We start from the raw sequence: 24,796 nt of genomic DNA, 5'->3' as shown, positions 1-24,796 counted from the left end.
GACGCACTCACCCGGCTGTGATCACTACCAGAGCTTGTTGTTGCCGTTTCTCTCTATCGGGATCATATCGTTGTTGGCCGCATTCCCGCTGTTCTGGTTTTCTTTGTTGCCGACCGCCACCATCTATGGACAAGTCATATCGTGCGGCACATCTGACCACCTTCATCATTAGCGTTTGGTTGTCGAAGCATTAGCGCCCGCTTCCCCTCCTATGTTTCTCGTTTTGGCTAGGGAATACGATGAATAGTGTTAGTCTTTGTTTTCCCGTCTTTTGTTCCTCATATGCGTTCAAGGAAAACGGAACCCTCTCGTTCAGGAACGCGTTTTGACATACTCATCCGATCGGGTTTACCACTAGAGCTCGCTGTTGTCGTTTCTCTCTCTATCTCTCTCTATCAGGGCCACATCATTGTCTGGTATGTTCCTGTTGTTCTGTTTTCTTCGTTGCTAACCTTCACCATCTATGGACTAGTCACATTGTGGGAAACGTCCTACCACCTTCATCATCGTTGTTTGGTTGCCAGAGCACTGGCCCCATCTTCCCTCCTCTTCTATTTCTCGCCTTTAATGACTAGGGAACACGATGAACAGTGCCGGTTCGATATTTTTCCTTTCTGCTCTAGCCCAACCATGCTTCTGGACCACTCACATAATTTTGAGACCACGTCTTCCCTTCTCCTGTGTTTCTCACCTTAGGCTAGGGAATACGATAAAGAGTGCATGTTAAACACAATTCATTCCTGATCTAGCCCAACCATGCACTTGGACCATTTACATAATATTGAGACCGTAGGAATATGAATAGAACATGGAAATTCTAATTTATGTCAATAAAACGGGTAACTATTTAGAATTAGTGGATCGAATTTTCATCTATGGGCTAAAATATTTTTTGAGTTCCTGGCTAATTTCAGTGTTTTTCCATTTACACCGTTAGTTTTAGCACTATTTGATATATTAAAAAATGTTGAAACTTATAATTTTTCTCTATATTGAATTATTTATAGATAAATAAAAAATGGGGATTTAGTTATATAATTTTCATGATACTGAATTATGGTTCCGGCCAAAGTTATTTGCAGTTTCATGTCGTTATTTCTATGATTATATTTCCTTCATCATTTATATCTAATTGTGATATACTGTTTAGGATTTTTTTTATGTCAATAAATGTTATTTAGAACCCGTTGCAACGCACGGGCATTAAGCTAGTATCATTAAATTTATATAAGAGTTTCACAAAAAATTAAAATGAAAATTATTTTTTATGCGGGTTTAAATTTTGGTGAAAATGTTGTATGAGTTTCAACAAATTTGATTTTAAGCTATTTTAAAAAAAATACGTTTTAGTTTTCAAATTTGTGGTCAAATAATTATATCAACTTCATTATTTTACAAATGAATATTCTTTTTCATATTTGTAACTGTATTTTACAATAAGCTAGCACATGAATATAAGATAGGACAACATAGTTATTTTGAAGGCAAAAGTTAACTGACAACTCACAGTCAAATATTAACGAGATAAAAATAGAGACTGAGAGATATAAAAAGGATGAGATTTAAAGATATTAAAGAGATTGAGCGAGGATCAAAGTTAACTGTCAACTCACAAAAAATAGGTAGGATCAAAGTTTCAGAGACAATATCAGAATCTGCATAAAAGTATTTGGCAGAAATTATATCCCTCCGGACGTGTGGTCTGGGCTATATAATTCTCCAACTAGCGTATTCTTGTTTCTCTTCTAATTACGCATTGCATAATTCAACATGAAGATCTATCACGAGAGAAACAAAAGAAGGCAAACAGTGCAGATAACTCGCACTTGCATGCCACTAGGGGGCTGAGGTATACAGTGCATAGAGCACATCAGACGAGAGAAATTCAGCAGGCACGAGACCAGGTTTTCCACTGAAAAGAGTTGATTTGTAGTATTATTTGCACAGAATTCAATTCTTTGACATATTCAATTCGTCTGGTTTGCAAATACTGATGTGTGATCCCAAGCTCTTCACCACAATCCTCCCTCCGTCCCATAATATAAAGAATTTTGACATTTTACTTCTATTATTTAACCATTCGTCTTATTAAAAAAAATAGAATTATTATTTATTTTATTTGTGACTTACTTTATTATCTAAAGTACTTTAAGCATAATTTTTTGTTTTCTATATTTACATAATTTTTTTAATAAAATGAGTGATCAAATGTTAAAATCGTTTATATTATAGGACCGAGGGAGTACATCTAAGAAGGTGTGTCGTCTATACTACTAGTACTAATTTTCTTCAGGAAAAATGGAACCATTTCTGATAAACTTCAGGTGTCAAATCAAGTGTGGTCGCCAGTAAATGTCAAGAAAACCTGTCTCTCCCCCGCTGATAATGCCAGGAACATTTTGTCCGTCTATTGACTGCTACACTCATGTCGTGTCCCTCATGGAGAAAACAATTAGAGATTTTTTAAAGGATATACAAGGATAACCTTTTCTTTTTGAGAACATATGCAAGGATAACTACAGTTACTTTTTGTGGTACGTTACACTGAAGAAGATTATGGATCGAGAAAATTGCTGAAGAAATCGCGACAGCATGTTGACAAGAGATCCCAGCTAACCTATCTTTGTTTGTAAAATATGTCATGCCGTGCAATGTTAACGACCGTTCGCGCATTGGCTGAGTTAATTACTCTACTAGAGATATAGCCAAACATTTCTAGTTATTTTATTATTTTTATATGTAAAAAAAATTAACTACATATCTTATTATTATCTATATTATATATATGTATATATTAAACTTTATATGTAATTATTCATTTGTTGTTTATAAATTAAAGAAAATATCATTATCCACACTATTATCGTTAAATTTAAGCTTTATAAGATAAGATAAAATATATGTATTTATCTTAGTTATTTTAAAAACACAATCTCTAAACCTTTTGAAAAAAAATCATCTTCCTCTATAAAAATTGCATCTCCCCCTAAAAAAAGTACAATGAATCTCTATTTTGGTTTGGCGCAGAAAAAAATTAGTAACACTAAATTTCAAAATGATACAACACATTAATTCTTCGTTTTAACTAGATAGTGAAAATAAACTTGTTAGCTTACATTTTACATATAGATGTATATGGACGAGCTATATGGCTAGAGCACCAACGAAATATAAAGAGACGATAAGAGGGCCATGCATGGTGAGTACTACGGGAAGGCAGCAACAACGACGAGCGTGTGTTAGGACACAGGAGGGATACAAGTATAGTGTGTGTGAGTTTTGAAAAAAAAAATAGTGATATGTGTGTCCGTATTTTTCATGCATGTATTTGGAACAAAAATATGTTTGTATTCTCACTAAACTTTTTGACTTTCATTTACTGTAATTCATTATTTACTTTGTTATCATAAATTTCAGCTAATTACTATCAACAACACGTAAACATAGGTTGTATTTATATTCAGGGGTGTAAAGTTTTGGTATGTCACATCGAATATACGGACACATATTTGAAGTATTAAACCTAGTCTAACAACAAAATAAATTATAGAATCCGCCTGTAAACCGCGAGACGAATTTATTAAGCCTAATTAATCCATCATTAGCAAATGTTTACTGTAGCATCATATTGTCAAATCATGATGCAACTAGGCTTAAAAGATTCGTCTCGCAATTTACACGCGATTCTATGTAATTAGTTATTTTTTCGTTTATATTTAATATTTCATGCATGTGTCTAAATATACGATATGATAGGATGTAAAATTTTGCCAGGGAATTTAAATAGGCCCATAATATGCTAGTAGTTAATTGATTAGGCATACACCATACACAAAACCAAAATATTTACATGTGAGGATCTCATGGCTCCATATATTAGCTTGTAACATTGAAGGCATTATTTAAAGTAGTACTTGCTCCGTCCCAAGTTACAGGGCGCTCTTTTTTTTAAGAAAAATTAAACTTAGTAATTTGTAACTAATAATCATACTAACCACATATATATGCTAGTTATATCACTATGTTTATATTTTTATATTTTAAAGTACTTTCATATTATGCTAATTTTATATTTATTGGAAATATAACATGAAATAAATTAATGGTTAAAATATATTATATTATTGGAGATCGTATAAAATATAAGCCTTATAATTTAATAATAACTAAGATAAATACATACTCCCTCCGTCCCAAAATATAACTATTTTTGACATTGTCACAGTTTTTGAGATGCTACTTTGATCAACAACATCTATAAAAATAAAATGTTTTAAATAAAAAGAGTTGCATATTATAATAGTTTGATTAATGATAAATCCAGTAAGATCAATTTTACATGATTGATCTTTTTTATTTTATTACTATTAATAGTCAAATTTAAAAATGGTTGATTTGTTACTATGTCAAAAAAAAATACTTATATTTTGGGATACGGAGTGAGTTCATTTTATCTCGAGCGTGTAATAGCGAAAAAAAAATAGTAGGCGTGTAATAGAGAAAAAATCGAGATAAAGACAGTGTACTTGAGTGTCTGCCCCCTTCCCTTGGCGTATAAAAGAAAATGTCCCGTGTCGTTCTCCTCCGTTCTTGCGCCATCTCGCGGCTGGACAGGGGAGGGGCGCCGATCTCCATCTGGCGAGCAGAGCAGGGCAGGGGAAGGGGATCCTGGTGAGCATCCACATCCTCTTTCTGATTCATCTCTCACTCTCCCACCGGCTGTGCCTTTTGTCTGGAATTTGCTTTCCGTTCGTCCACCCTTGCTTCTCTTCTAGATCTGGAAGAAGCTCTTGTCTTAATTCCAGAGCCTTATTCTTAAGACAAGTAACAGTTTTGTTTGTTCCCCCAAAAGTTTTTGGGGTTCAACTGAACCCCCCCATGTCCCAAGTTGGATCCGCTCCTGCTGTGGCAATCCCTTCTCGTGTTACAACTTACAGAAGCTGATTCTAATTCACATTCGTTGCAAAATAGTATAACTGAGTGTGTTTTGTTGAGATGTGTGTCCTTACATGTCGATTCTTTAGGCTTGATCTCACAAATGCATAATGGGTATCATCAAGTTAGTTTTTTTCCTCATAAATTAGTTGTCTTTTTTTTTTTGGAGGGAATGGTACTGCTAGTTTCATGTTGCAATCTTCCGTTGCCATTTACTGGTCTTTCTGCTCCTATGGTAAAATTATCAGAAATTTATCCGAACTTCCATATGCACAATTCAATATTGTTGCCAGCTAAGATGGGAGAAGAAAAAAAAACATAAACTGTGGACTATGGGTGGCAATTCTTTAATCCCAGTTTGACTGCCTTCATGTGCTTACACCCTTAAAAAAAATCATCCTGTTTACACTCTTGTTATTCATGTTGCTTGCTTGCAATTTTAACCAAGATAAGATTCCCTCCCCTCACTGCTGCTTGTTCCCATGGTCTCCCAACATTGCTTCACCAATTATTCCCACTGTCCCCTCACCTCAAGATGCTGACCTTGTGTTCTGCAGGTTCTCAGCGTGTGTGATGTGATCCAGCTTGGGGGAGGAAGAGCTTGTTGGCCTCTTGGCATTGCGGTCTCCTGGACCCAGATCTTGATGCAACTGCCGACTACTTTTTTTTTTTAACTGATAGAGGTGGTCTGGTTGGGTTCTTGACCTGATTTTGTGGGGGCTTTGCCACCACGCAAGGGAGGCAGTTTGGCCTGGATCTTTATCACTAGCTGTTGGTCATGTCCTTTGAGCTAGCAAGCATTCACATGGCAGTGGCCACCGGTTTGGTACATTCTTGATGGGTTAAGTGCTGTGGGTTTGTTGTGGAGTTCTCTTCCTGGTTCCCATTTGGGGTGGACGGTATGTGTTGAAGGGAAAGGGGCAGAGATAGAAAGAGCAAAAAGAAGATAGGAGTTCTTCGTTAATTGTTTTTTTCAGTACGGCGCAATGAAGCATATGAAACTTGGATCAAAGCCAGACCTCTTCCAGACAGAAGGCGGCAATATCAGGTATTTTCCTCTCCTGGACCAGAAATTTTTTGTAATTGTACTGTTCTGCTCTCTGCTTTTAGGGGCTGTTTGGTTCACATACTAACATTGCCTAGACTTACCATACTTTCTTAGCTAAACTTGCCAAAGGTGAGGCCATCAAAATCCAAGCCACACTCTAGCCATCAAAATGAAACCATGCCACACTTTTTAGAGTCACTTACATGTGGGACCTAGATTACAAAAGAGGAATCTTACCACACTTGTGGGAGCCAACCAAACACTCACCTAACATGGTCAAACTTGCCTAACCTCAAGTATGGCAAAGTGTGGCAACTTATGGCCATCAACTTATTCTCGACTTCACTGCCTCTTCTGGCACATGGATGTTAGTTTGTCGATTGTTCTAGTGAGTTTGTGAATATCTATCTGACTTGATAGAAATAGGTCTTCCACAATGATAATTCTTTCATAAGTGCCCATTTTCTGGTATAAACGTGTATTAATATGGAATTTGGTCAAGTTTATGGAGATTCACTCACTACTCTTTCTTGAAATAGTATCCACATCAATGAGAAGTTGCTTATAGGGTCAATCATACTGGTAACTAGGCATATAAAACCAGGAAGGCAGGAAATTGTGTGGGGAAGGTGGTTTAATTCTGTAGTTCTGTGATCCATTTCTTGACTAGAATGTTCCCAAAGTTTAGGAGTTTGCATGAACTTCCAATAATTATAAACAATTAATAATTGCTGCTACAAATTTTCAGAACTACTTGCTTCATTTATTATCGACAAACAACAACTGCTGATTTTGATTTTGAATTTATTCCCTGTGATATTTTTTATTATTTCATCATTTTAAAGTTATATTATTAATCCAAGTTTCATAGCTTTCACAATTTTATATGTAACAGTGCCAATCAATTGTAATACATTTACACTATGTTTTGGGTTTGGTTCTCAGATAACATTCTCCACAATGCTGGCTTTCTAGCCTACTACGTAGTGCATCTTATGATGGCTTACAGATAGTTATCCATCTAATTAATCATATTTGTATCGTATGTCAATTCATCCTTTCCTATTGATAGCAGCATATGTTCTTTCGGTTCCTCTGTACTTTGAGTGCATGTGTGCATTTGCTGATAGGAGTTGGCTTCCTTAATTTGTTTAGTATTCACTTTTTAGATGAATGGATTGGTTTGTGACATTGTGGTCCATCATGTTAATTAAATTCTTGGAGCTCAATTTTATTTCTTGCTTTGATGTGTCAAAACTGTTGTTTACATATTTGTTCTAGGACCACTTATTAGTTCAGTTAGTTATGCCCTGATTGCCTGTCATACACACTGCTACTAGTTGTGAAGTTGCTTTTCTCTCACCTTTTCCTAACTTTGATTGTAGCACTTTACTTAGGCCAATGATCTGTCATCTCACTTTTAGCTGATTCGGTGGGTGGGGATTTGGTTTTGTCATGTCATTTCTGCTCTGCATTACTTGTATTTTGGATTGTGTGAAATTATCTTAAAATCATAATATCTTTGTTGTCTATAAGACAAGACTAGACTTTTATCTTCCCATATTTGTGACCATCTTTGTCTACAATTATTCTGGATCTACTTTATGAACAATGCCACTTTCAGACATTGTGTGATTTTGTTGAACCTTCCGAAATCTCCGTGTACTGTCTGTCACCTTTAACAGTCCTCCTTTTAGGATGCACATGCACAGGAGCTTTCATACCATGATATGTATTGTTGATCAAATAATAGCACGCACTGCTAGGAGGGAAGGGTAATATATGGGGCTGTTTGGCTGTTCAAAATTTGGTTTGTTATTTTTGTCAAGATACATTCAGATCAAGTAAACTATTAATGATGATTGCTAATGAGCATTATTGTATAGTATTCGTTTTATTTAGTGAATCAATGTGTGCGTTTTCTTTGTCTCATTCTCATGTGTATTGTTCTTCTCCTCAATTTCTTCTGCGCAGCTTTAATGCTAATTTGTGAAGCGGTAACATTTTTTTCAGGTTTGTTGCAACGGAACTGGCAACAGACATTGTTATTTCCATAGGAGATGTCAAGTTTTGTCTTCACAAGGTATCACATTAGTATTCAAAGATTGTTTGAACCATAGTGACTAAACAGTTCCTATGTTGTACTAATTTTTTATAGAATTGTTAACTGACTGCTAAAATCTTCCTATGTTGTACTAATTTTTGATAGAATTGTTAACTGACTGCTAAAATCTTTCTAAGGCTGTAACAGAAGTTAGTACTTGAAATAGTATAATTTTTATATATGAATAACTAGACTCTTCAGCACTGCTAATCTGGAAGGTATATGCTATATTTATGACTGTAATCCTTTATTATTTTTTCTATTAATCAAATGGGCATGATATTCTTTTCATTTTGAATAGCGCAATTTTCAGGATATCCTTCTTTAAGCATAATGGTTATTATTTCCTGAGTCCTCTTGAATAAAAAACTTTCATGTATAATGCATGTATTGACCCCTGGATATGCTTGAAGTTTAAAGTATCCATTACTCTTATTTGGTATCTTTTAGCCAGTTTGAAGAAACTGTTTACATGTCTTGTATCCAATATAATTGAATAGAGTTAGCCTGGCAACTATTCTCATCTATTGCACGACGTTTTATGTTAAACTACTAAGTAAGATACTTTATGTTGAAGAGTAGAAAGATATTTACATAGTTGGCTTATTATTTTGCAGTTTCCTCTTTTGTCAAAGAGTTCCTGCCTGCAAAGATTAGTCGCTTCAAGCAATGTGGAAGGCAATGAAGAGTTGGATATTTCTGACATCCCTGGTGGACCTTCAGCATTTGAAATCTGTGCTAAGTTCTGCTATGGAATGATTGTAACACTCAATGCGTATAACGTCCTTGCTGCTCGCTGTGCAGCTGAGTATCTAGAAATGTTTGAAACCATTGACAAAGGAAACCTCATTTACAAAATTGATGTCTTCTTGACATCAAGCATATTTCGTGCCTGGAAGGATTCAATCATAGTACTGCAGAGCACAAAGTCATTGCTACCTTGGTCTGAAAATTTGAAAGTAATCAACCATTGCATTGACTCAATTGCATCGAAGGCATTAATTGATCCATCAGAGGTCGAGTGGTCATACACATACAACAGAAAGAAACTGCCATCAGAGAATGGCCATGATTCTCATTGGAATGGTGTCAGGAAGCAATTGATAGTCCCTAAGGACTGGTGGGTTGAGGACCTTTGTGATCTCGAGATGGATTTGTACAAGCGGGTGATCATGATGATAAAAGCAAAGGGAAGAACATCGCCTATAGTGATTGGTGAGGCGCTGAGAGCCTATGCATACCGCAGGCTGCTGGGTTCCCTAGAAGACGCTGTGAGCAATGGAGTTGATTGCACTAAACGCCGTGCCGTGCTTGAAACCATCATATTTCTGCTTCCCACTGAGAAAGGCTCCGTGTCATGTGGTTTTCTTCTTAAGCTTCTCAAAGCTGCATGCTTGCTGGAGGCTGGGGAGTCTTGTCATGATATCTTGATCAAGAGAATAGGCACACAATTGGATGGTGCTTCTGTTTCGGACCTCCTTATACCGGCAAACACTAGCGAAAACACGTTATATAATGTAAACCTGATCATTGCAATAGTGGAGGAGTTTGTTTCGCGACAAAGTGATACTGGCAAGATGAAATTTCAAGATGATGATGAGATTGTGGAGGTTGAGAACCTTACTCCTGTTTCCAGCACCTCAAATCTGGCTGTTGCAAATCTTATTGATGGGTATCTTGCTGAGATTGCTAAAGACACCAATCTTCCCCTTTCAAAGTTCATCGCAATTGCTGAAATGGTGCCCCCTGCATCCCGCAAAAATCACGATGGTCTATATCGTGCCATTGACATGTATCTCAAGGTAATATACATTTACGAAATCTCTACGCTTAGTACTCATTTTTTTTGTTGGACGTATAAACTTAGACATCTTTACTATGCTTACAGGAGCACCCCAGCCTATCAAAGAGCGAAAAGAAAGCATTATGCAGATTGATGGATTGCAAGAAACTGTCCCAGGATGCGTGCCTGCACGCCGTGCAGAACGAGCGCCTTCCTCTGCGTGTGGTTGTGCAGGTTCTCTTCTTTGAGCAAATTCGGGCATCAGCCGCTTCGGGGCGGACCGATGCCGCAGCAGAGCTCACCTCAGCTGTACACTCACTACTCCCCAGAGAGAATGGAAACTCCTATGGCAGCTCCAGGTCAGCGGCCACCACGACAACCGAGGAGGACGGGACCGGGGTCCCGACCTCCAGCGACATCAACTCGTTTAGGTCACTGAGGCTGGCCAACAACAGCGGGGGCAGCGAGAGGAGCAGTGGCAGCAGCGACATCAACAACAGCAACAACAAGAGCTGTGACGACAAGAGCTCCAGCAAGTCCAAGGGATCGCTCATGCCCAAGAAGATCCTGAGCAAGCTCTGGTCCGGGAAAACAAACGCCAGCGAGAACAGTAGCTCGGACACGTCGGAGAGCCCTGGGTCACTCAACCCGGAGGAGGTGAAGTCCACAACGTCCAGGAATACAAGGCGTTTGGTAACCTAGTGTCAACAGAGCCAGCCATGGTTTTTGTTTTTGTTTCTTTTTTGGCTTTGATTTGCCTTCAGATGAGATAAAAAAAAGTAGTACTAGCAATCTTTAGAATGTGGAATACTACTGACTGGCAGTCCCTCCGATGGTAGATAGTGTTTTTTATAGCATTGTTATTATGCTGGCATTTGCTATAGGTTTGGTCATCGGTAAATTTGTTCAGGAACGTTTCATGATATAGTCTTGTAATTTTTTTGGTGGAAATATAAAGATAAAGGAAGGAAAGATCTTTTATTGACCAGTTTTCATGTTGTTCTGTTTGCTGTCATTCATCTTGAATTAATGGCGTATCATTCACAGTTGAATACTTCTGAGGATTGAATTTAAACCCGAATCCATGGGGAGGTGCCTGGAGATATGTTTTTTTGTTTACGTCAATGGAGTACTGGTACTTATTCAACAAAATTTAGCACTTCAAAATGTGTTAGTAAAAAGGTTCTCCTTTTGATGGGCTTTTTTATACCATGTCTATTGCGCCTCTCTCTGGAAAGATTGATTTACGGCCCACAACACAATCGAAGTGGACGTTTTAGGGGGTGTGGCTATCCCCATCCCCCCGATACTCCCCCCCCCCCCCCCCCCCCCCCCTCTTCCTCCTCCCCTTCTTCTCTTCCTACTACACCATAAATTTAAAATAAATAAATAAACAAAGTTAGAAAAAAAATTATGTATAGAAATACTATATATAAAAAAATTGAATTTAAATTCAACTTTGAAACGGGTATGTAAACTTTTGACTTATAAACTTTGGGTCTATAAACTTTAGATGTATAGAAATACTATATATATAAAATATTTGAATTCAAATTTAAATTTAAATCGGATGTAATTCAAATTCAAATTTGAATCAGGTATGCAAACTTTTGACTTATAAACTTTGAGTCTATAAGCTTTAGATGTATAGAAATACTATATATAAAAATATTTTAATTCAAATTTTAATTTGAATCGGATATATAAACTTTTGACTTGTAAACTTTGGATCTCTAAACTTTAGGTGTATAAACTTTAGATGTGTAAACTTGAGGTGTAAAACTTTAGGTGTATAAATTTACTAAAATAGGAAAGTAATGCGGTGCCAAAAAAGGAAATCAGGTAGAAGGAAGGGGGAACTATTACCTGATCGCTAGGGGCGATTGATCGCCCCTTAGCAATCTCGGGTTTTAGGGGGTATTTGGATTCAGGGACTAAACTTAGTCCCGTCATATCGGATATTTGGACACTAATTAGGGTATTAAACATAGACTACTTACAAAACTAATTACATAAATGAGAGCTGATTCACGAGACAATTTTTTAAGCCTAATTAATCCATAATTAGCACACATTTATTGTAGCATCACATAGGCTAATAATGGATTAATTAGGCTCAATAGATTCATCTCATGAATTAGTCCAAGATTATAAAATGGGTTTTGTCATTAGTCTACGTTTAATACTTCTAATTAGTGTCCAAACATCCGATGTGATAGGGACTTAAAAAATTTTTAGCCCCATCCAAACAACACCTTAGAGTAGGTACAATAGCAGGCTATTAGCCAGCTATAAACATATTTTAATGAGATAAAAGATGAGAGAGAAGAAGAGCGGGCTACAGATCTGTAGCCAGCTGCAGCACGAACTCCAAGACGCAGTGTGTGTATGATAGGTAGGACCATATATTAATAGTATAGTAAGCAACTATTGTATAAATTAGCTATTAGATTGGCTATAGATGAATTGGAGCTAGTAGTGAGCTATACTATTAAACTTGCTCTTACTACCACTTCTTTAATTGATCCTAGGTAACGGAATTGTCCAGCTGTAAACCCTACAGATTCTGAAGACAACCATGTACATGTACTGCAGAGTATAATTAGCCGCATTGGTTGGTCTAATAAGCTAAAGTGAAAGTTAAAATTTGAATTTTTAAATTTGATTTTGAAGTTGATATTAAGATATTTTCAACGTAATTTCTTTTTAGCATAGCTTTTCAATTACTATGAACAAATATGTATTTTTTTTACCTATAAATTATTTTTTAGGGATATGGGCAACCGACAAGGCTCTCATTTTGCAAGCAGTCAATGTCATCTGTGCCTATGGTGTAGGTCAATAAATGCCATTTGGACATGCTTCGAGTAAAACTTCCAAAATGTCGAACATGCATTTTTAAATATTCAGATTGTTTGCATGAAAACCATACATATAGATTCGATCGTCTCTGAAAGTATTTCCATGATATTACAAGTTTTTGTGTTTCCAAATATATTACCATGTAAATTAGTTGTTAAATTGTATTTTGAGAACAATGTCAATATCTATTTTCTCTACTGGGGTTGGTATGGTAACATTACTATACAAGTAACCCATGCCTTGTAATTAAGAAAGGCCTTTAGGATTCTGGAACTGTGGGTAATATATTTTTTTCATGGGAGTTGGCCCGTTGACTTTGTTGAATTATCCCAGCTTTTTAATTTTTTTCCCAGGTACAATATGATTTGACTACATTGTATTAAGCTCCATGATTCATAGAAGATTAGTTAAAATCAAGAATCATCAAGGCTTCACTTTTAAAAGAGTATAATACAATTGATGCACTTCAAACTTGAAAAATGCACTTTCAGATCACTAAACTTGCCAAATGTACTAATATCGGTCTAAAATTTGACATGAAGTGTCATTAGGATGTGTTGACATAACATTTTTACCAATTCCATACTTATTAACAAGTGGAGCCCACCCACAATATTTATACCATGTTTTTGGACCAAGAAGTTGTCGTCGAGCGATTTTTTTAAAAATAATACAATTTTAATGAAAAATCGCAAAAATATAGGTCAGTCAGACGAAATCGCAAGTTTAGCACTGTACCTATTGAACAACCGCAGTTCGACAGTTCGACAGGGTAGGTGGTTCAAAAACAAATAAAAAAGTACATGAACAGTACCGCTTACAGGACATTGATCTGCCAAAGTACGACAGGGGTTGCGTGGACAGCATGCTACAGTGTGCTACAGTGCTCAGCAGGCACATATCGAACAGACTAAGTTCGATAGAGTAGTGCACAATGTTTTTTCGCTTTTAATTTTTTTTATCACCTGTCGAACTGCTGAAGTTCGATAGGTACCTATCGAACCACGGTTGTTCGATAGGGTGTTAAACTTGCGATTTCGTCTAACCAACTTATATTTTTACGATTTTTCATTAAAATCGTAATTTCAAAAAAAAATTGTCGTCGAGCTCCCTTTATAGCCTCGGCGCTCGAACTCTCGTCCTGACGCCCTGCTGCTACTGTGGAGCTCATAGAGAGATCAGCACGGCAAGTGAGCATATCGGATGGATGACACCAACGATGGTGGGGAGAGGGGATCCGGTGTTGGCGTCAACCCATCATCTATGCTCGGTGCTGCCAACGTCATCCTTCCAGCCCCATCGCCATCCTCCTCTCGATCTACTCTAGGATGCCCACCATTTTCGAGAGAGGAAGTGTGTCCTTCCTATGGAGTCAGATCCGACGTCTCCATGCTAAGAGCGTCTAGATCTAGAGCCACACCAACTCTAGGCGACTGGATCTATCAGTATTCCCGTGACAAGTTGATATTTGTCCGAAGTTGGTTTATTACCAACTTTAGGGATATAAAAGATGCATTTTTCAATTTTATGAATTTGGAGGACACCCGCAAATAAGTTTAAGGGCCGGCAATGTATTTTACTTCTTTTTAACCAATTGGATCAAGTGCACACTGGCACACATTTAGCCTTCTTATGTTTGAATGTATTTTAAAGGATTTTCATATAAATCTAACGTATACATGTGAAATTCCTGTACAATCTCATATGTTCCAAAGGACAATATTGTTATTCAAACTTTTTCTAGCCCCCCCCCCCCCCCCCCCCCTCACCTCCTGTAACTGTAACTATAAGACAATATATATTGGCCTGTATATTCAAAACCAATCAACATGTTAAGATATAAAAACAACGAACCCAACCATGTGTACATATAAGATTTGACGAACCCTTCGGGTTTATTTTTTCAAAATCTAACAACTATGGAATTTGAAAATAAGATGGATATAAAGTACCCATTTTGAACTCTTAATTTAGTGTTTTATTAATTTAATTCCAAAATTAAAAATAAAGATTTAGCAATTATAACTATACTTTACTCCTTTTAATATAAGATACTATGCAGTTCCAAAAATATCCAGTATATTATGATTGAAATTTTTAATACTCATAAGAGCAATTAAAATAACTGATAAAATAATATAGGGGTTGAAAAAATAAAAGGCAAATTTTGCTACAGGACACTACGATTTCGTGGTTTTAGCCGTGAGACACTGCCCAAACTCACTTTTGAGGAAAAACACTCCATAAACGTGGTAATTTGCCAATGGACACCGCGCCGATTAAAATAATGATTTCCGGTTGAGGATGAGATAGAAATCACGTGAAATGTCAAAAATATCCTTCAGCCCACATGTCAGCTCTCCATCTCTCTTTCTCTCTTTCTCCCTCCTTTCTCTCTTCTCCCGGTCACAGCTTGCTCGGCTGCGGCGGCGGCGGCGACGCCCGGAGCGCGCGGCCTACTCGGCGGCCGAGGACGCCATGGCCACCTCCTCGCAAGAACCGAGCAGCTCATCGACACCCAAACCCAAAGAGAGGCGCGTCGTCGTCTTCCGGTGTCGTGCACGCGCGCCACCACCGCCCTGCCGCACGCCAGCATCGCGGAGACTTGCAGCTTCATCGAGGACCACAAGCTGTGCGTGGAGTCGCTGTCATTGCTGTCGCTGACGGAGAGGGTGGCGGCGGACACGCGCGTGCTGGCGCGCGCGGCGGTGCTGCTCGCGAAGCAGAAGTGCAGAACGCGACAACGACGGCGGCGTACCTGTCCCAGCTGCTGCACCCGGACGGCACGCCGTACGACGACGCAGACGACTGCACGGTCAGGTACGACAGGGTGGTGGCTACACGGCCTGCCGGAGCTGCTCGCCGCGCGCAACGGCCCTGTCAAACGCCTCTGCAACGTTGCCATGGACATCACAAGGCTACTTCATCACCAGGCACACCGCCCTCGACGTCGTGCTCATGTCCATGGTGGCGCAGGACTCCAGCTCGGCGCGCGCGATTCCCGGGTGGTTCTTCTCGGCGCCGTCCATGGCCTTGCTCGGCGGCTCGTTCGTCGTCGGCGTCGCCCGACGCTGTCGCCGTCCACCACGCTGCCTCCTCCACCGCTGCGCCATCCTCCAGCCATACTTCGCCGACGCCGCTGCCGGAGTCCTCGACGACGCCGGCGTTCTTCCTCTTCCTCGTCGGCCTCGAGGTCGACCCGGACCCGGCCTCGCTCCGCCGCACTAGCCGCACCGCCCGGCGCGAAGCTCCGGTGATGGCACCACCCCTCCCGCTCCCGCGTCGACACCGTGGCGGCCTCGTGGCGCCGGCGCCCACCCTGCCTCCTGGCCACCACACGGCGCGGCGACGGATCTTGGAGTGGATCACCGCCGCAACTCCAAAGCACCTCCGCGAGAAGCAGTGCCTCGGCCACCGAGTAGGCCGCGCGCTCTGGGCGTCGCCGCCGCCGCCTGAGCAAGCCGTGACCGGGAGAAGAGAGAGGAGGGAGAAAGAGAGAAAGAGAGATGGAGAGCTGACATGTGGCCCAAGGGTATTTTTGACATTTTAGCGATTTCTCTCTCCTCCTCAATCGGAAATCATTATTTTAATCGGCGCGATGTCCATTGGTAAATTACCATATTAATATAGTGTTTTTCTCTAAAGTGAGTTTGGACGGTGTCTCATGACTAAAACCATGAAATCGTAGTGTCTTGTAGTAAAATTTGCCAACAAAAAAAAAGAAGAGCGAAGATAGGGTGTAGAGTGGGCCTGGCACCTATCAAAGTCGGCTAAGAGACTCTTATTCTTGTAGGAGCCTAATACTTGTGGGTGTGTTCGGCTAGTATTTTTGTAGCTGCAACTAGAGTAGTTAAGAATCGCTGCAGCTTGCAGCGAATTTGTGATGCAGCGCCGCAGCTGATGCAGCTAGTATGGCTGCCGAACAGAGCCAATATTACTCTGCTAGTAGTCCAAAATGAGATAGTTGTATAACTCACAAGTCAATAAAACTTATACATCTAACCAAAATTTCTTATATTTAATGACAGGGGGAGTATATGTTTCAAGTTTGATTGATCGCCTCATTGATTTCTTTGTGGCATATATGAGATGCCTCGCTTCATCGCTTAGCAAATGGGTGGGAAACACGCCCCGCCAACAGGCAATGCGGTGAAAGCCGATCGCGTCTTCGTCGCGGTGTTGCCGTCTCACCGAATCCCCAAGACTCAACCATGTCGCTCGATGAATCCCTAAAAGGAATCTCGATCGGCATCGTCTGGTTTGAAATCCTAATTTCATCCCCGGTTGGCAATTAGTAGTGTATATATTGTGTAATTGTTGGCAAGAAATTATGATGGGCCGCGTGCGCGCGCGTATATATAAGAGAGAGAGAGAGACGCGCGACCTGGAGAAGGGGGACGATGCATGATTGTATGGCTGAAGGTTAATTTCTCCTGTACATAGAGCGTGGACCGGAGAACGAGAATCGAGAATTTTTAGAATAGACCACTCAATTCGTAACCCTTTCAGAATTTGCCACCAAACACGTGAATTGTTTCATTCCGTGACACTCCGTCCTTCCGAAGCAGAGCACCGTCGCCCGCCCGCGTCAAGACTTCTGTCCGAGTCATCTGGGCGCCGCCGACGAGTTCCTCCCCCACGCCAGCGAGTTCTTCTTCCTCCGGCGGCCGCTCCTCCTCCCCAACGGCCGCGGCTCCTCCTCCCCAACGCCGAGGAGCTCTTCCTCCCCACGCCTGGGGAGCTCTTCTTCCTCCCCACGCCGGCGGCTACTCCTCCCACGCCGGCGAGTTCTTCTTCCTCCCCATGCCGGCGGCTACTCCTCCCCGGCGGAGCTCTTCCTCCCCTCCTCCCCAGGCCGGCAAACTTCTTCCCCGCACATGTGGGTGAGCTCTTCCTCCCGCGTCGGCGGAGCTCCTCCTCCCCGTCGGCAATGTTCTCTTCCGCACATGCTAGCGAGCTCCCCAACGCCGGCCAAGCTCCTCCTTCCCCACGCCGGTGGTGGCAAGATGATGCAACGGACGGTGCAATACGGACGGCCGATCGGGCTCTGCTTCGGAAGGACGGAAGTGTCACGGAGTAAAACAATTCGTGTGCTTGGTGTCATGCTCTAAAAGTGTTACGAATTGAGTGGTTAATCCTGAAGGTGGTGCAAATTGTGTGGCATATTCTGAAAATTCTCACGAGAATCAGATATTGCTTGCGGCGGCACGATCTCGGTCGAAAGTGGGAGAAGCTAGCTAGCTACTAGTAGCAATCGATATATATTCCGGTGCCCGGCGGCGTACGTACGTCACGCCGCACTCCGGCCGTCCACCACGAGCAACCGCAGCCACACCATCCAACGCACCCTCGCCTCGCCCGGCCTCTCCCCCTCACCAAAAAAGGAACCAACTAAAAAAAGCCATGATCTGAATCAGCACGTAGCTAGTACTTGAAAACAAATTAAAACAAACAATTGCCGCTCCCACTTGGCCATAACAATAAACATGTAGTATACCGAAACAGGCAGGCAGCCGAAAGCGAGCGATCAGCACGCGAGTATATACGTACTCCTCCTACGCCTTAAATATATGAGAACGCTCAAGTTGCAGCAGGCACCTGCGCCAGAAACACGGGAGAGAGGAGAGAGCGAAAGGGACGGGAGAGCCATGAGCCAGCCACGTATACTAGCTACAGCAGCAGAGAATGTATATGACTCACTTAATTGGGTGATGCATCAGAGGTAAGCCGAAGGGCCAGGTTCGTGAGGAGGAGCTTTTGGGGTTGGGTTTGGCTTGGCTTTGGCTGCCTCTGCCTGAGACGTTGGAGAAGCTAACAACGACTAGCTAGAGGTGGGGGTACAACAAGAAGCGAAGCGGCCTCAGCTCTTGGCGGGAGCGAAAGGGCGGAGTCAAGGTACTGGTGGTGGCCCCCGACCCGGGGAAGCTGCTTTCTTTCCTGCCCTCCTTCCCCCTCTCTCTCTCTCTGCTTCTTTCTGCTTGCTTTGCCTCCTTCCTATCCACAACCCTGCTTCCATGGCTTTAATTAATGCCAACATCCGAATTGGGGGGGGCCGCTGCTTGCTTCCCGGATCCTCTGCTCCCACACCACACTACCTTGTGTTTGTTACGGTTTTTGTGTGATACATATACTGTCTAAAACCCATAGTTTAAGCAAAAGAAACCCACATTGAAAAACTACTTAGGTAGTGCTCCTGTGTGGTATTGTACAAGAAAACTGAAAAAAAAATACAATACATGGTTAGTGTTCTTTTTGGAATTATGGAACGGTTCTATGCATTAATTAAAAACGTTTAATTGTGATATATTAGATGACATAGTTATGTGGTTTAAAGGAAGCTAATTGAAATATCTCGATCCTATCCATCATGAAATAGCTAGAACAATTCTCACTAGAAATGCCACACATCATGTTTTCTTTATAAGCTATATATTGATCGACATACAAAATTAAATTGCGAGAAGATATATATGTGAATCATATTTCCTAATCTAAAAGTTGCTGCTGCGATAAAAATTAACTCCATAACTGACTTAACTCTCCATTTCCATAATCCATATTGCCTCCTTTTCATTACTCTTAGAAAAAACTTATTCTTTATGGTTAATATTTATGTAGCTCATTTTATAGATTTAAAAAAGCACAAATAGTAAGTAGGGCATGAAGTCATTGAGGAAAGGAAGGATAATTTTGTTAATAGTGATAGCAAAATCTACTATCTAATTTTCTTTTAATAAATATAGTCCTCTATCATTATATTTCCTTGAGAAAAAAATCTAAATTGAATTGCTCCTCACAGTACAAATAGAAAATAAAATTACAACTTACATCTCGATAGAAAAAAAATATAACACATTACAAATAAACATATATATATATATATATATAAGTACAAATCAGGTACAACCGATACAAACCATTCTTAATTAGACAACCAAAATTTGGTTGAGATGGTAAATCAGCGGTAATGCCACTGATATGATGGACAATGTTTGATGGAGACGACTCCCGGTCGGGCACCCGATCGGGAGGGGGTAAAATCGGGCGCTGACGTCAGCATGATGTCAGCGTCCGATTTACGTGCAAAACTACTTTAAACTGAATTTTCTCTTCAATTACTTATCAAAATCATGATCCGATTGCACCATTAAATTCGTTGCAATTAAATCTTCAAAACAAGACCACACATGGATATATTCCGATGAAAAAAATTAGCTTATTATTGAATTATTTTTAAATGTTGCACGATGTTCCACCAGATATATCGGAATTGTTTCACTAAGTAGATCGAAAATGTTTCACTCGTTTAAATTGGGTGTTGTTTCACCTCATATAAAAACAATGTTTCAGCAAATAGCGAAATAATATTTCAGTTCACTGCAACATTAGATCTATATATAGTGAAATATTGTGAGTACACTAGGTGAAACATTGTGAGTACACTAGGTGAAACATTTTTCGGTAGAATAAAAAATAAACCAAATTCCCTTAATAGAGAGTTTTCAAAATATGTGGGTTTTTTTTGCAAAAAAGTATTTTAATTCACTGCAATATTAGATCTATAAATAGTGAAACATTATAAGTACACTAGGTGAAACATCTTTTGTGGAAAAAAAAGAAGAAGTGGGTGGGCCCAACAATACGCACGTGGGGGGAGGGGCGCGCGGGGGAGCGCCCGATCCGGCTCCCCCCGTGCTGGTTGCCCGACGTAAAGTATTTTCGATGTTTGATTAGTACTACCTCCATTTCGATATAAGTGTAGTTCTGGGTTTCATATTTTTTTTCAAATAAGACGGACAGTCAAACATTGGACACGGAAACCCACGGCACATTTGGAGGTGGTAAAGTTGACAAGAGTCATGTATATCGACACCTGCAGTTGCTGATTTGGCGACGCCACATTCACGGTAATAAGGTGGTAACACGCGTAGAGGATCCGGCGGAGGTGAAAAAAAAAAAACAAAGCGGGGGAAGGGGCATTGCGTTGCGGCAACACGGAGGCGCCAGCGGCCCATGTAATTGGAACACCCAGTGGCCCGGGATGGAACGGAGCACCAACCAACCACACGCTGCCGCGCATCGCATCGGCATCCCCCGGGAAGAGGAGAGAGAGATAGATAGATCCATTCGGGACGACGAGACGACACACTTACAACGGCCGCCTCGGTCTCCCTCTCCTCCTCCCTATATAACCTCCTCGCCCCCGCTCGCGCGATCGATCATTGGACATTTGTTCTCAGCTTCAGCTCGGCCCCCGTCTTCTCATCACCAGCTCAGCTGTGGCCGGCCGCGCGCGATCCAAGTTGCTAGCTAGCTAAGCTTGTGTAACTGAGAGTGAGCTAGCTAGGTAGCTGGGTATTGGGTATTATATTGCGAGAGATAGAGAGAGATGAGCTGCAACGGGTGCCGCGTGCTGCGGAAGGGGTGCAGCGACGCGTGCGTGCTGCGGCCGAGCATCGAGTGGATCGACGGCGCGCAGCCGCAGGCCAACGCCACCGTCTTCGTCGCCAAGTTCTTCGGCCGCGCCGGCCTCGTCGCCTCCCTCGCCGCCGTCCCTCTCCACCATCGCCCAGGTATATACCCTTCGATCGATTCCATCGCTCCTCATCTCCCCTTAATTAAGGCCTACCTTAACTCTTAATTTCTTGCCTCCATTTCGAGCTAATTATTGTGTCCGCAAACTTAACTAGGTACAGTAGTGGTAAATTACGAGGTTACAAATCTAATGTTCGTTGTGTACTTTGTAATTTAAGCAATTCTCAGATATCGGTTTCTGAAAACAGTCCAGACAATCAATCACAGTTAAGCTGTCAATTACTGTGTTTGGAAATACAGTGCAAGTTCTCGGTTTACTAGCTCTAATTAAGTCGTTGCTTATAATTAGCTTAGAGGCCGGGCTTGTTCATCGGTCACAATTAGTACACCTCTATCATGTAGTAGTTGCAGTAAATTACTCCACTTGTTAAGGAAAAAGGCTAGAAATTAACTAGAAAAAAAATATTTTCTCAGGTTTTATCTAGATGAACAATTAGTGCAGAAAGACTTGTGACTACTAGAGCTGACCTAACACCAAAGATGGAGTCGTGATACCAGTACTTATATATATATATATATTTGGTGTTCCCTTTTAATTTGGATGTTATGCGGCCTTCCGACGCCTCCAGGGGACAATCCGAATAGAGAATCTTTTTCAGCCATGTCCCCAACTGTACTTCACCAAACTAAACTCCTCTTCAGAGACTCCTAGTGCCAAGAGATATGTTAGTTTAGTTGACAGTTTCTTTCTTTTGTTTGTTTAGAGCCCAATTGGCGTAGTTTGCTTTCGGCTTTTGTCATCAGGTCAATTGGTATCTTTTGATCCTCACACTGAAATGAACCTAGATTATTACTCTGCATTAACACAATAAACAAACACAGAAACATATTTATTAATATTATCGGTATTTCTGAAGTTATTTTTAGAAGTAGAGATTTGCTCCGGTCCAATAAAAAGTATCTCGAGGTACCGGTACTCACAGTACTAGATTGTTTCCAATCGTTGGTTCTAGGCCAATGAATTTTTGTTGGATCCTGCCTAGCTAAACAATTTACTACCGTGAGGTACCGGTATCTCGAGGAACTTTTTTTTGAACCAGAGCAAATCTCTTAGAAGTAGGTCAATGAATTTTTGCCAAATACATCAAAATTGAACTGAATTAATTCCTGTGAACTGATCTCTGAATAAATTGTTTGTAGACAATTTATGATGTCCAGATAAATCATGAGGTTGAAATTGGTGAAGTAGGAACCACTTGATAGATTAGGCATATATTAATTCCTGATTGAAACTTGGGTGGTTAATCTCTGAATTTAAATTTAAATGGATGAATATATTGACGTGTGAAGTTGTGTCGCTTGGATGGATGGATGCAGCGCTGTTCCGGTCGCTTCTGTACGAGGCGTGCGGGCGGACGATAAACCCGGTGAGCGGCGCCATCGGGCTCATGTGGACGGGCAACTGGGACCTCTGCCAGGCCGCCGCCGACGCCGTCCTCCGCGGCGACTCCCTCCGCGCCCTCTCCGCCGTGCCAGCCGCCTTCACCGACCGCGACATGGCCGGCCTCTACGGCAACGTCGGCGCCGCCGCCGGGACCTCCTCCTCCTCGCCCGACAACGACAACTCCTCCGCCTCCGCCGCGCCCCGGAGGAAGCGGCCCAGGAATAACGGCGCCGGCGCCGGCGTCGGTCAGCAGCAGCTGCCGCACGCGGTGGCTGCGGTGCTCCAGTCCTGCGAGCTGGACCTCTGCCTCACGCCCGTCTCACCGCCGGCCGTGCAGTTGGTGGGTGGGGGCGGCGGCGGCGGCGGCGCGTCGGACGAGCACTCGACGACGACGTGCGAGGAAGCCAGCGACGGGGATGGCGCCGGGGCGCCCACGCTGCTGAACCTCTTCAGCTGATCCTGATCGATCGATCCAGAGCTGTACGTACGTAATTGTAAGCTAATTAATTAAGCTTAATTTGTAGTGGCAACTGTGCAGAGAGGGTGAGGGTTCAATCGATCGATCACCAGGTCGGCTGTGTGGTGATTAATTATATTAGTTGCATCTGTGTTGATTAGTTGAGCCTTTTTTGGTCATGTGCAACTTAATTGGTTTTGTAGTGATCGATGCTAGCTGCAGACTATTAACTGTGGATTAACATGTGGGCGGTTTTCTGTAGCGCTACGTAGTACTAAGATGCAGTGGCTACAGAGTGCATGTATGTACCAGCTGCATTGGAAACTTATACACCATAGTATAACAAATAAACAAACCAACCATAATAATGTATTTAAATCACATAATCCACAGCTTTGCTGTTCATCAATAAACTAAAATTCCTTAAATTCCAGTTGACTGATGAATGTGCTTACAAGCATGAGTATCATATATCGTCCACCTCCAACCGATGGTGAAAGAGAGGATCGGAAGATGTCCTTTTCTCTTTGAAACTAATGTAAAAGAGAGGAAAATTAATGTCGAGGACTCACTTGCAACAATGACTTCCTCGGTGAGCCTCAGACAGGTGACATCCAAACTTCGGTAGGACTATATTCGCTAAGATTATGGTCGGGGGTAGGGAGCGATGATGACAAGTTGACAACTTTAAATTGAGTTGACAGATAAATTGCAATCCCCCTATAAATTCGTGTCGTATATAAGAGGACATCAAACTAACTAGAAAAGGTCACGCGCTACGTTGCGTGCGTGGGAATAAATGTTTGAAGACGTGATATCATAATCGAAACAACAATATATATAGTTGTAACTTTTAAGCATTATATCCACACATTATATAAACGCATTATGTGAGAAGCATACTTGCATATGAATACACATTACAACTATATATCAGCAAGATTTAGATGTGAATATAATCTGTTTGCTCATACAATTGTTTGTACAAACATACACATTTACAGAAAAGTAGCAATCACAGAGGACAATGGTGCTTACATAATGTGGGGGTATTGATTGGAGAAAAAACAATGCCATAACGACACTCATTAGGTGATGAGAGAATTGCAATATTTTCTCATACATATCTCCATCTTAAACTAATTGAATCTTTTCACATATATAGCACTGCAACCCAAAGAAAATTTTAGTGCTTAGCTTGATAAAAACAACACCACATCGCATAATGTACTTGCAACAATTTAGTACATGAAGTGGTACCTCCTTGCCACTGAATACTTAGGTAGCCCTTACATAATCATGTCTAAGGGCAATGTTTGGATGCCATCCATAATATTTCTACGTGATGAGTATATATGACAAGTAGGACAAAACACTCATAAAAAAAACCGTATTGAAATATCTATGTCTTCCAAGAAGGGGCAAACAGAACATTTAATCAATTAAACAAAAAAAATAATGAAATCATATCTTGAAGTCAGCTTATAATGAAAAACTCTGTAGGCATATTTGCAAAGCAAATAATTAATCCTGAAGGATGGGTCATTAGAAAATTCCAAAACCACGCAGAGTTGTAAAAAACAAAAACAGGAATAATGCTTGTACAGAAGAAAAACAACATCCCAGTG

At 41.0% G+C, this 24,796-nt stretch overlaps 2 protein-coding genes across 2 annotated transcripts; both read left to right on the top strand.

Moving 5' to 3' along the window:
- Positions 1 to 4,560: 4,560 nt before the first annotated feature.
- LOC127767553 (BTB/POZ domain-containing protein NPY3-like) lies at positions 4,561 to 10,858 on the top strand. The gene is made up of 5 exons (XM_052292927.1): positions 4,561 to 4,671; positions 5,493 to 5,983; positions 7,997 to 8,066; positions 8,705 to 9,889; positions 9,976 to 10,858. Exons 2-5 carry the CDS (start codon positions 5,922 to 5,924, stop codon positions 10,570 to 10,572), a joined length of 1,914 nt encoding a protein of 637 aa, XP_052148887.1. The 5' UTR covers positions 4,561 to 4,671; positions 5,493 to 5,921; the 3' UTR covers positions 10,573 to 10,858.
- Positions 10,859 to 20,799: 9,941 nt separating this feature from the next.
- On the top strand, positions 20,800 to 23,546 carry LOC127765679 (LOB domain-containing protein 38-like). The gene is made up of 2 exons (XM_052290621.1): positions 20,800 to 21,305; positions 22,645 to 23,546. Exons 1-2 carry the CDS (start codon positions 21,122 to 21,124, stop codon positions 23,166 to 23,168), a joined length of 708 nt encoding a protein of 235 aa, XP_052146581.1. The 5' UTR covers positions 20,800 to 21,121; the 3' UTR covers positions 23,169 to 23,546.
- Positions 23,547 to 24,796: the final 1,250 nt, after the last annotated feature.

This window comes from Oryza glaberrima, chromosome 3 (genome assembly GCF_000147395.1).
Source record: "Oryza glaberrima chromosome 3, OglaRS2, whole genome shotgun sequence".
NCBI lineage: Eukaryota > Viridiplantae > Streptophyta > Magnoliopsida > Poales > Poaceae > Oryza > Oryza glaberrima.
This window is presented reverse-complemented; position numbering and strand designations above follow the sequence as displayed.